Source organism: Perkinsus marinus, assembly GCF_000006405.1.
Source record: "Perkinsus marinus ATCC 50983 genomic scaffold scf_1104296958914, whole genome shotgun sequence".
NCBI classification, from domain to species: domain Eukaryota; phylum Perkinsozoa; order Perkinsida; family Perkinsidae; genus Perkinsus; species Perkinsus marinus.
Window position 1 is genome coordinate 276954 of NW_003206607.1, and position 12722 is coordinate 289675.

A 12722-nucleotide genomic window follows, 5' to 3' on the forward strand; every position below is an offset into this window, starting at 1 on the left:
CCAGAGCATTATGGAAGGTGGGGCGATGGGCTGTGGTCATAAAGCAAACAACAACAACGACCAAGACTCAGTAAAGTCCCGCTGCATCTTTCTCGATGAGACAACGCCAACGCAACGATATTAGGGTACGATGAATGGTATTCAGAAACTTGATTGCAAGTATACTCCAGTTCAGACCAATATACCCATGCTCCCACCGACTGTCCACACCGCCATTTTTGTGATAGGAATAGGAATAGGCCTCCCTATTAGAAACGCGTTCACTCAGCCTAAACCACTTCTTCGGATGGATAATCACATAAATGAACCAAATCGCCACTACAAACGCCCGTAAGACCATCCATGAGGCGATCACTATTGCACGCCGATCGTTCAAGCACCTTCGTCGAAGTAGCTCATTCCCCCTAGAAACCCTCAGTTATCACCGCCGTACTGTCGGGAGGGGACAGGTATAGCCCCGTAGCTCCTCAGTCTTGCCCGATGGTTGAACTCCACGCTCCCTCAAGCATTCGTACAGCTGATAACCACATTTCTCTAATAGAACGACGAGTCTAGATAGTGTCCTCCATCGCATTAGTACCAGGCCCACGTACTAGGTTTGGATCCCAAACCTAGTCGAGGAGGACTTGTTCCTCCACCGAGGCCATAGCACACCCAGATTTCACAACCAATTTCAGAACGATGATGAGAGCGATTTGACACATTTTGGCCGTACAAGCTTCGTCATCATCGGCCTCCTCCACCCTCATCATTGCGGCACCCAAACCAGGTTTATCGTACCGCAAGCAAATGATGAAATAATGTTCCATATCGCTGAGTTGGACCATTGATACGGCAGAAATGGATTCTGCCAGCACTTCCCTCTATATGCGGTTTTCTTCGTATTGTGAATAACTCAGCGAGCGAATAGGAAGAGTATGGAAATGGTCAACTACCATTGAAAAGAGCACCGCGAGTGGTCCAAAATGGTACCCGGATTAGTCTGATATTCACAGGTGCTAAGAAGCTACGTGCGATGGGCATTTTCTCGATCACCCTGTAGTACCCATAAACGAGCAGACTGAAACGAATGAACCCTTACCGTACGCTACGTCCTCATTTCCTCATCTGTCTGCCCTCCTTCCTTCTATGTCTCCTCGAAGCGCCATCACCAATCATAACGACGATGAGAGTATTTCCTGCACTTTCCGTGCATATTCATTGGTCGTCGTCGTTTCGCCATGTTGTGGTAAGCATCCATTCTTAGCCTTTGAGAAGTTCTACTATACAATCCTATACTCGTTCGTGACGCCCCCTGGCGGACCTTTCTCATAGCTCAACTTCTCCACCATCTGCATTCCACACTCTGACATTGCGTTGGTCACTATAGATGGGCGAGTAACTCTCTAGACTCATAGGTAGACATATTGAAATGTTCATCACTCGCCTGACCAGAACAAGAGGGCAACTCGAGTCGATGAAGCTACTGCCGCACAGGACCGTCCCGTGAGAAGATACTCTACGAGTCTTCTCGATCTGATACAGGTGTATGCTTCCTCCGCCTCATCTCTTTGGAAGTCCATCAGCCTGCAAAACTGACTACGCGTGCACTACACTGCTGCTAGAAGACTACTGCCAAAGGAACCGTGCTACTGTAGGGCTCACCGAAGAATGCACTGTGGTGAAGTACTTGTGTCTTCCAGCGTTATGGAGATTTAGTGACAGTCTGTAAGGTGGCTGCTGCGATGAGGCGGTCCTTCAACGATGGAGGGTCTTTACCACCGAACTCCAAAGAGTTGGTAAGTCACGCAAGGCAGCCGATATTTTCTGAGGGCCACTACGACGCAGCTGTATGTCTGGCAGGTGGAAGTGCTCGGCCCTTACCTCCCTATGGTTCCTCGAGATACGCATGGGGGCGTTGTTGTTGAGTCGAGGTGGAAATCGGGAGCGCGAACTTCTCTCGTACTACCACAGGTGGGGTGGCTCCCGTCCGAATGCTCATGAGAGGCCTGCATGTAGTAGGCACCAGGTCTCGTTGGAGTATATCGTGATGATGGATCCACCAAGAGTGTAGCAATACAAACTAAGAACCAGCTGAATGATGTGTAAGTGCGGGATGATCATTCGAGATCTTCCTATGGTCGTGTTCCGCAGGACTGCTACTACCTCTAGAGAAGAATTGTCAACTTCCGCATTTACCTCGGTCTCTGCCGGTCCAGTTCATGAGAGTATGGTCCAGACTGCAGACGATATGGCTCCTGGAGTTGACGATGTACGTTTGATGACTCTTCTGGGTTGTTATCTTCATGGTGGCAGGTAGGAAGACCAAGGCTTTTGCGGGCGGCGCTGTGGGGAAGAGCGGACCTTGTGGCTGATCTACTCCATCGCGGAGCTGATATAACCCAGTCGAGCCCGTAGGAGCCACCCTGATCACAGCGATATGCTGATCAACTCTCCGGCGTTTGTAGATCTGGAATCACAGCAGTTCACGTAGCCGCAATGACTGGTGATGCTGCTGTTATACGAGTGGTAGGATGATGCAACAGCTCACAACCGGTCGGTATCATCTTGTACTAGATTGTTGAGCACGTTGGTCCCACGAGTAAAGACACCAAGTACTTAGACATTTTGCGGAAAACCCGAGGTGTGGCTTCGGGATTAGCCATCGTCGTTGGTGAACCTCTCACAGATCTCTCGGCTCTCTTGGAGTTGAAGGACCACTTTGGTCGAGCTGTAGCGGGCAAGGGTGTCCGTGACTTCCATCGAGCCATTCGACGAGCCCGTGAATACGGCCAGAATGTTTGGGGATTCGTCAATGGCGACTCCGAGGCCATCATGGAGGCAGTGCTCCCGCGGTGCTACAAAGACCGGGTGAAGTTCAGGATGCGAAGGATGCCTATCCCGATTAACCCCGACTGTATGCAGGTGGGTATGAGGACACTATTGCCCCTTGGAAGCTCATCTCCTTGTAGGGTGGGTTCACAGCCCTGCATAGAGCTGCATGTGATGGTAGCGTCAGAAAGACTAAGTTCGTTCTCGCTTCTGGTGGAGATGTGAATAAATTATGCGAAGTAAGAAGGGAAACGGTCTCGTGTGGTTGCTGGGCGTTACGGGAAGCGAAACTCGCAAAGAACGGAATTTCAGAGAGTCCTTTTGTTCATTGAGTAGTTACGTGGCTGGACTCCGCTTCAATGGGCTGTTTATTCGGGCAGTTTACATATCGTTGCCTGCCTGCTGGCGCACGGAGCAGATGGGAACATACAGTGCCTTGTGAGTTCCCGTGTCAGCATCTGTGTAATTATCCTAGTTTCAGTATAATGGCCATACTCCGATGCATCTCGCTGTGCTCTATAACCGACCACGTATTCTTAAAGCTCTTTTGCTTCACGAATGTGATGTAACCAAGCAGTCCCGTTCTGCATATCGGGTGGGCCACGAAGGAGAAGGTGGAAACGTTGCCGTGCTGAGGTATGGGGGATCTGTCTAGGCTCTTAGGAAGAATGTGTTCTCTTCAGAGCTGGCAGCACCCCGATGCACTATGCTTTGGGATTGGGACGAGAGGAGCTTGCTATTATGGTAAGCTATCATGGCTCGTATGCTACGGATTACACTAGACGCATGCCTACGAAGATGATGTTCGTGATCAGACTGCCTTCTCTCAGATTGTTGATCACTTGAACCCTCGAAAGCTGCGAGGGCCCACTTGTGTTCGAGACAGGAACTCTCGAGGTGAGTCTGTTAAATCGAATTTGGTCAACATAATTGTCATGGTGCTGTTCAATCATCGAGACGGGTTGTGCGTCATTTCTCAGGCGTGGAGCATCTGATGAGCATCTTGAATGATCGAGGGCAGACTGCCGCAGACAGCAGGAAGAGCGAATGAGATTCATTCGACAGATTTGCAGTCTGGTCGTCCAGTCTGGCAATCAACAGTGTTCGAAAGTTTACCCCAGAGGTTGCCACTTATTCTCTTTTGAGTCTCCTCACGTCGTGAATTTCACATCATGCTGGTCGGGCTAGCAGTGTTGGCTAGCCCTGTTATGACTGTTGTACCTAGGGCGACTATGTTGAGTTATCAAGTCCGATGAATTATCGATCATAATGACCCGCCGTAATGAAGAGAATTCAGGTAGCAATGTGGCGCGCACGTTAGCGGGAATATACTTGATCGTCCTGTTACAGCAGAAATAGTGTATTGGACTTTGTTTTTCCCACCACGGTGTTGCGAGTCACAGCGTGTGACAACATTAAGGAAGTGTGTGTATCACTTTAAATGTCCAACGCTTTGTTATAGCCGATGTGCTAGCCATTTCAATGAGCTCTGTGTTGCGTTATTCAGTCAGCCTGAACACTGCCAGAAGAGGCGGATCAGACAATCTCATTTCCTTCTGGCAGGATCGACGCGGGGCTGTGTTATTAAGGAACTTGCTCAATGAGTTTGCGACCGGCCGAATTGAAACCAAACAGGTTCGAACCACTTCCAGGATCGCAACATGCAATTTGGAGGACTCGCACGAACCACGAGACGTCCAGTGACCATCACTATTGTTGTGGGTCCAGTTCGCCTGCACCTTCTTATCTTATCAAACCTTCGCCTTCCTCTTTACACCGAATGAGCCCAATATCGATTACTGTGCTGAGCATAGTGTGGTGTTCGTGCAGAACTTAAATGCAGGTAGTGCACTTATGGTTATCGTCATAGGGTCGTACTATTGGTTGCTCTAACTCGAGTTCCCTTGTCGTGTTGTTCTTAGAGTTCATTAACTGATACCGCGACACTATATTTCGTGTCCAGCGTCACTAGAGTTATCACTCGCTATGCAAGTCGGTAACATCACGGCGTGATGATCACGCTGGGGAGCGCACGTTGGAACACTTCCTGAATCGCTAGCCGTGTAGATTTTGCGTGCTCGACGACCAGGGCCGCGACGGCAAAATACGACCAGTTCTTGGAAATCGGTGCGCTCGAATTTAGAGAGTTCGTTCAAGTTAGCAAGAGTGATTATTCTTAATGTGGGCGCCGCTAGTGTGGAATAGCATTCCGAGTGTTATCATGAATGCGCTGTCATCATTGCCCGAGTGAGCGTAGTAGACACTGTATCGTCATTATGACAGGACCCATGATATCCCTAGTAGCATGTACATTATAGTTGCCCTCGTTATCAACTTCTTAATGACATCAGGTTGAGGACAATAGGCTAACATATCGTTACTATCAGCCCTAGCCGTGGACATTCCTGTGCGGATCGGCGAGAGTTAATATTCTTCTTTACGCATCTTCCCCTCCTGAATTTGCTAAAGGCGTTTTTAGAATCAACAGCTACTCACGACCGCAGGCGTGGGAGGTAGAGGGTATTGTTTGCATACCTTAGCCTCCAAGCATTTACTATGTTATCGAATAGACCGCGTCCTAATGAGATCTTCATGGGAGTAGGGCAGCCACATGAGCGCAAGATTCGTCCCTAGCCCTCTGTCTGATTCATCGCCTTGGGGTGCAGTCTCGTGGGTTCGGAAGCTTCCGGAGAGCTTCTGGTTATAGGAAGTACCGCCCTGGCCGGAACCCTCATCGTTAGAGTTATGGCGTCTGTCTCTTTGTGAGATATAAAAGAGCTACCGCTTGTGTCATTCATGTGTGCTATTCTCTCCGGCTCTGTGTGATATCAGCGACTTCATCCTTGGCAGCACTTATGCACACTGTATACGATATGGATAGGTTTGCAAACGTGTGAAACCCGAAGACGGCGTGCCGCGACAAAGACAATATTTGGTAGTGGTTTGAGAAGAAATTGGCATCATCACTGGTCACTATTTGGACGTCGAATTTGTAGATATTATCATCTACTCAGAATAATCCGCTGTACAACTGATTCCATCGTGAAGGGACCTTTCTGTAGGCTTTCCTATAGTTCACCCTTGGTCTTTGTCAAACTGTACATGATCAGATACTCGATCATGATTGGAAATACGTGTGACCACGTTCACATTCCAGAATCTCCTTTCGAACGTAAGTGCGCCCACTCGTGATCGTTCAGCTCTCCAGAGTCCATCGTCTGTTGGAGACAGCTGTCGCTTGCCGTGTAACCGAAAGAAATGCGCGATATCGTAAAACTGGCAGTTCGTATATCCGTCTTCGGCTCGACAGCAACGCCCTTTGCGATGCAACTCGGACGACGAAATGAGGCTCCGTGGGTGAGTTCACTTCAGTATCGTCATCCGAGTGCTGCGCAATCAGCAAACAGTGGAATTTACCGACCCCTGCCCTCCGGTTCTTGACTGCATTGTGAGGGACGAAGAGTCGAAGCCTAGGAGGTGACGTGGGGACGAGCCGCCCCTTGCACGTCAGACTGCTATGCTCAGCTTCTGAGCATCTGATGCTGTCTGCGTGTATTCGCTTTGTGAGTTGTCTCACAGTGGGGTGTCACGGTGACACTGTCTCGCTTCATCGAGTCATCCTGTCCAGTGGAGCGCATCTAGAGAGGGCTCGCCAGGTGTATGATGTCCATCCTTCCTCCTCGATCCTCTGAGTGTCCATTGATTATTATGTAGATGCTTCTGACACCATATTATTCAACGTGTTGTGCTGGCTAATGTCGATAGGCCCCGTATTCGAATTTCACACATGGTTGTGCACGCGTGCTAACCTTGTTTATCCAACGAAAGGAGTTCTCTCAGTGTCACCATAGGTTATTCCTCTCTTGGGTAGTAATAGGAATACCACCTGGAGAGGCATCCCTCAAAAAGTGTCTTGGCACGGCGACAGCGTTTATATGCAGTTCTTAATCTATTACGCCCATCTTGTGCTCTTGCACGCATGCACACGTCGCTTTCGAATCTTGGAGAAAGCATTTTGTAAAGGTCGATCTTGCACGGACGTGTTATTGGATCTCAGTTCAGTACATGAAAGATGTTGTCAACGATGCCCAAATTCTGTTCCTGGATGCGCCCTGTTGTATCCTATGCACCTCGAAGAGGGGCCATTTCTATGACCAGCGCTTTTGGAGGGCTCGCTGGCCCTGCGTCTTCTGCCCTACCCCACCACCACGCTGTTCAGTATCAGTCCCAGAGGTAACCTATCGAACATGGAGCTCATCGCAGTACCCACGTTTCCAGATTCTTTAATTGCTCGCCTGGCGCCGAGTCCGGGATTAGACGTGGTCTGGTGGGCTGGACTGACCTGGAGTTGGCTGCCTCGACGGGTGACCTTTCCGAGCTCAACACACTGATAGCTCGTGGAGCTGACCTTGGAACAGTGAATGAGGTGAGGGAATATGAACTCGTGATCGGACCGATAGAGCTCATCCAGAACGGTCAAACGGCTCTCCATTTCGCGGCGGTTAATGGACATCCTCGTACGATTCAGCTCCTCATTGAAAGGGGGGTTGACCTCAACGCCGAAGACAGTGTGAGTTTGTGCCAGGGGGGAGAGTGTCGTCTTGACGGTTATTCTGCATCATTCCTCAGTGTGGGCGTACAGCCTTGGTCCTGGCTGTCCAACAGAGACAAAAGGCTGCCGTGGAAGCCCTAGTCCGATACAAACCTGCTATCAGCACTGAGCAAGTGAGTGTTCACTGTTGATGATTTTCATGCTTATCTCCATTGCCCTCTTTCAGCTGTTGAAAGCAGTAGAGCTGGCACACGGCAATGACGATCAAGAAATTCTGTCTATTCTTCGTTCGTCTAATGCTCCATCCAACCCCGATCCCGTTGACCAGGAGTACAACTGCATGGGTGTCCATATCGAGTGGGATAGCGGCTGTCACATCTGGGTAGAATGCCTCCTCCTCAGAGGCAACACCCGAGCACCTTGGGAACAAGGAGATGCTCATGCACCCATCGAATCAGCATGTGATCGATCTATGATGCCCTCACCAGCAGACTGTGAAAGTACCACCACACAGGTGTGTCTCCCGCTTTTGTGGCCCTCGGTCTGTGTGAGGCGAGCGTTCAGGAATTTTTATGTCCAACTGCTCTAAGCCCCGATGATTTCGATATTGCCTCGCTTGAGGAGGGAAGACGAGGTGCTGCTCTCTCATCACACATTCCGGGGAATATTTTGTCGCGACAGGCCTATTTTCCTTGTTGAATGACGGGCGAGAGTTGACACCAGACGAGAGAACCAAAATCGAGAATTCCCTTACGGCGATCGGGAAGAGGATGCACAAGATCGAAAGCCTGATTCAGTCGTCAATTTTTGGGCAACTCGACAGAATGAAAGATCTCATCAAAAGCAGTGTCGAGGCTTCCACCCCGACAGTTATGATAGACTCCACCGACGAAGTAAGCAGCACTAAGATGGCGGTCGTCATTGTTCATTCAAAGTCATCTTTCAGCTGGGCTGGTCTGCTCTGCACTGGGCGGCGTACAAGGGCCATGGTAAAATCGTCAACTTCCTGCTGGAACAAGGAGCTGATCCCACTAAGCTCACAAGGAGAGTGAGTTTTCAATACGAAGATTTGAGTTCAGCCCGACTCTCTCAGGAGGGTGCCAATCCTCTCATCTGCGCCGTCGCCCGACAGGACGGTGCCTCCCGTACTCGTCTCCAAATCGTTCGTGCCCTCCTTAAGCATGGAGCACAACCCAATGCACAAGATGGGGTGAGCTCTCGGGCTCACGGCTAGTCGGTCAGGAGGGCTGCGTTCATTTACTGCTCACTGGGGGAATACAGTTGCTGTGTTATTCAGGACGGTGAGACTCCACTTCATTTTGCTGTGGGCTTCCTTGAATACGACATCGCACAAGTATTGTTGGAAAATGGCGCTGATCCGTCCATCAGGACTAACTACTCGATCACTGTTGGCGAGAACAATTTTGCGTAAGTTGGAGTGTGCACTAGGATGGTGATTACTGTCGTCCCTCAGAGCTGGAAGCACGCCGTTACACTATGCCCATCAGCTTGGTGCTGAGAATATCGTAAGGCTGGTGAGTACTGGGATGATAATTCGCAACATCGGACGCTTTGCTCTATGACAGATTGCTTCGTATGCTGGTCGTTCCGAGAACCGTAATCGAGGATCAGATCATGGAAAAAGTAAGCTCCTCATCATTCCTTCTTCTGAGTTGGCCTCTTTTAGACCTGCGCGATGTCAACATGGCGCGAGATAGTAACGGGTATACACCCGCACAGCTGCATCCACAGTGGCCTTGTTATATGATTTAAGCTCATCATTTTGCGGAATGAAGGTCAAGATAAACCTCCAGCTTTCTGCGTGCTGCTCGAGCTGGTACTGACCTTTTCATTGCCGATCAGCCCGAGTTGATATTCCAATAGAATAAAACTCGAGCACTTTTTGATGTAGGAATACTCTTTTTACGGGACATCCCGCTTTAATATCGGCTGTGTTGCGTCCATTAGTACTGACCTCCCTGAATCACTCTGGCTGAAGCATCGCATGGCTGGTAGAGTCTGTTACAATGAATCCTGTAACGGGTGAACGTCCACCCCGTGAAGAGAAATCGGCAGTCTTGTGACACGAATGGAATGCATGAACCGTGAATCATTGACTCCGAAGTTTTTGATATGGAAACCTTGCATCAACGGACCGTGATCGCGTCGGTGCTGGTCTCAGCCGTAGTACTATCAGTCCTGGACTCGGCGGGATGCTGCCGGGAAGGTTTCATTCGACACGCAGTCCACATGGATACGTCTACATCGAACTACTCCATAGTGTAGAGCAATTCGTCGTATACGAGTATGGAGTGCATACTGAGGACACAAGTTGGATTCAACAGGGCTGTGATCAAAGAATGGCGTAGCGGCATCGTTTGAGTGCGCAGCAGCCTGTTTCATGAGTGTCATTATCTCCCGATACTGTGTACACAACCCGACAAGATTCACTAGACACTATCGAATACTCATGCATGTTACTCCGCCTTCCATAGCAACGATCCAGTCTTGTGCACCTGAGATTATAATAGCGAATCCTAGGTCAACGTCATCAAGGAGTGACCGGCTGTGGTTGCAGCATGGTAGCCTCAGCGTGACCACCAGGCACTGGATCGACTACTGCAATGGATGCTGAGCCCTGTACGACCTAAGCGATGAGCAGTGCTAGGTCTGACGAGCAGGGGCATCGTGAGAGATCTCACCGGCCGAGCAGCACCGAATAGAAAATCTTGCTTCCGCCAATAGTCGAACACACGCGCCGAGTTCACGCCTTTTCCTGACACATGATGGGACCCTAAGACTAACGCTGGCACAACGTGTCTCACGAGGATATATCAATCTGTGACTGCTGTGTTTTAGCGTGCTCGGGCGAGCACAAGATTGCGGTGGGTTTGGGATATAATGATCAAGGCGATTCGTGAGGCCGCGTATCTCCTTCTGATGGACATCGTCTGAGATTGCTCGAATCGATCGCTGAGATGCAATGATGAGATGTGGTCACTCAAATGCGACGTCGGCCTTGTGCCAAACTCGGGAGAAATATGGGGACTATCGGCATCAACAGTGAGTTTGAACCTGTGAGACTATAGTGCTGAGACCTTAATGTGAACTGAGATGAGGAAATAAATCGCCACGACTGGTAGTTCCCACATATCCAGCTTGCCCAGGCGTGGGTCCAGTCCCTTAAACTCGACTGGGCCGCCGATGTCTCTCTGATCTGCCGCTATCTTGTGACCATGCACCTGATATCATCGAAGTCGAAATCTGCCAGCCCGGCTCATTCCACCTCATAGACCTTATCCCATAGAATTTCATGTGTGTCAAGATCGACCAACTTGACTTTGGCGAAATGCACCCAGTGCCGGAACTCGATAGAAGGATGCCTGACAGAGCTCTCGTCCTGTGCTTTCGCGGGCTGTCGATTCGTACAAGATTCCTATGTGGTCATGGAAGCCTTCGTAATCATGAGCAGGATGACGGAGCTCTGGAGGCATCCGATTTCTGTCATATAGGGGGTAAGTCTCCGAGTAACTGAGGCAGCTACTGAGCCATGACATCGGGAGCACTCATACGCTTCCCTGTCCACGGCTTCGGGATTCTTCGGCGGGTGACGAGCGTCGAAGAGGCCCATCTTGCCGTTGTGGAGAGCGCTGACTCGGATCTGATTCCACCGACGGGTCCAATTCGGGACTCGATTCATTTCTCGAGATACGCGTTCACCTCTTCCCAGTTGTCTCTCCTCTTCGCCACATCGCGGAAACTCTTCGGGAAATCTACAGCGTCTGGGTCCCGGTCGTGATGGGCGTGTCGGTGATCGAGGATGTGCTTCGTTTCATGCGGGCCCGATCGGAGCTCGTACATGGGGATACCGAATGGGTTGGTCTTCATCGCAGGGCGTCTTGTATCTACAAGGGGCTTTACGGGACTGTTGATGGCGATTTGCTACGATCCAGCCGGTCTATGGCTTCTTGGTAGGGCCGAGGGAGATGGACCTTCCCGAAGTGCGGCCCCAAGGTGGCGACATGAGGCTCATGCAATGGCTCTGGTCGATTGGGTTCGATAACGACCTGAGTTGTGGTCACCGTGACTCAGTAGGCCACCGACCTTACTCTATGCACAACGGCGTCGATACGCGGCTCTATCTGTTTCAACATGTGCCTGGACGGCGAATAAGAACAATATGGCCAGGCACGGTGGCGAGGACTGACTTCTCGAAATTCGCTATTCCGCCTTGTTTCATAAAGGGGCAAAGTTCGGCCAAGTTGTTTTTGCCGCACACCGAGTAATGCGTCTTCTCTTCCGGAACTGGCGTTACCGTGCTAAGCTGGATTGTACAGTATGGAAGAGGCTTGTCGCGATCCCACCTGTGGCCTGCCTTCCCAGGATAGATGGGCCACAGCGTTTTGACGTCCAATGGTTGGTATCTTTCAAGAGGCATGTGATGGGCTGCTTTACTCAGAACAAGGACCTTTCTCCTTGAATGTGTAGTTGATAACGATAATGACCGTGGTCGGGAGCACACAGTGGGAACATCTTGGGCACAGGGCTTCGAGGGCCGATCAGGGTTACTTTCGGGGGATCACCTGCAACCGCTGTTCGGCTATACCACAGAAGGCTCAGCATATCGAAGTCATCACTATGGCCAAGCGCATGATTTCAATTCCCATCACGCGATCATGATGTGAACAAGGTTTGTAGGCGCTGACGTCCATCGTCACCTGGAAGGGGTGGATGAAATGGCTTCCCCGATGGCAGGACGAGCTCTGGTGAGAGCTTGGTGCCACCGTGGAGGTCGTAGCTACACAGGACTCATCGCGAACTCAGGCACTAGGGTGTCGCGACTCACGTGGCATCCCAAAACTTTTGCCCCGATGCCGACAAAGAGACATGCACCCTCTCCATGGGCAAAGGGAAGACGATAGTTGGGAAGTCGGGTGGATGTTCATGAGGATGGTCGGGTGATATGTGAGCACCTGAACGTAGTCGAGGCCCCATCCATCAACCCATGACCCATCACCACGTAGTATACAGTTGTTTACAGCTTAAGCATACAAGGTTGGCACATTGGGCGCTAAGGCTAGGCCCACTGTGCAGCGTTTAGCAGGATACAGCTGCAACCACTGTACAGGTGTATATATTTACATAGCCAATCGGGGGCACTGGTGGTGCGCCGGTCCGGTCAACGAGATTGATAGTAGTTTACAACCAAGGTGTGTGCGCTTGCCTTGTGGTCATGAATTAGGCAAAACACGGTGACATACATGCTTAATGTGTGCACCTATTATTCCCTCCCAACAGCCCCCTATCGTTCGAGTTATCCCAGGGCTGGTCTCTTCTGATTTCGTCAATCACACGAGGC

At 50.5% G+C, this 12722-nt stretch overlaps 3 protein-coding genes across 3 annotated transcripts; 2 read left to right on the forward strand and 1 right to left on the reverse strand.

The window, feature by feature from the left end:
• Positions 1–2116: 2116 nt before the first annotated feature.
• Positions 2117–3862, forward strand: Pmar_PMAR027943 (ankyrin repeat domain containing protein; the record flags this gene model as incomplete). The annotated part of the gene is made up of 10 exons (XM_002773441.1): positions 2117–2251; positions 2296–2393; positions 2448–2508; positions 2557–2904; positions 2952–3050; positions 3148–3249; positions 3293–3447; positions 3495–3555; positions 3642–3708; positions 3792–3862. 10 exons carry the CDS (start codon positions 2117–2119, stop codon positions 3860–3862), a joined length of 1197 nt encoding a protein of 398 aa, XP_002773487.1.
• Positions 3863–6961: 3099 nt separating this feature from the next.
• Pmar_PMAR027944 (Cyclin-dependent kinase 6 inhibitor, putative) lies at positions 6962–9136 on the forward strand (the record flags this gene model as incomplete). The annotated part of the gene is made up of 9 exons (XM_002773442.1): positions 6962–7044; positions 7090–7237; positions 7283–7381; positions 8310–8411; positions 8457–8573; positions 8661–8791; positions 8838–8898; positions 8950–9007; positions 9051–9136. The coding sequence occupies 9 exons, from the start codon at positions 6962–6964 to the stop codon at positions 9134–9136; spliced, it is 885 nt and encodes a 294-aa protein (XP_002773488.1).
• A 1947-nt stretch (positions 9137–11083) lies between these two features.
• On the reverse strand, positions 11084–11268 carry Pmar_PMAR027945 (hypothetical protein; the record flags this gene model as incomplete). Its single annotated transcript, XM_002773443.1, has 1 exon — positions 11084–11268. A coding segment is annotated over one exon (185 nt), but the record flags the coding sequence as incomplete, so codon positions are not given.
• Between the last annotated feature and the right edge of the window lie 1454 nt (positions 11269–12722).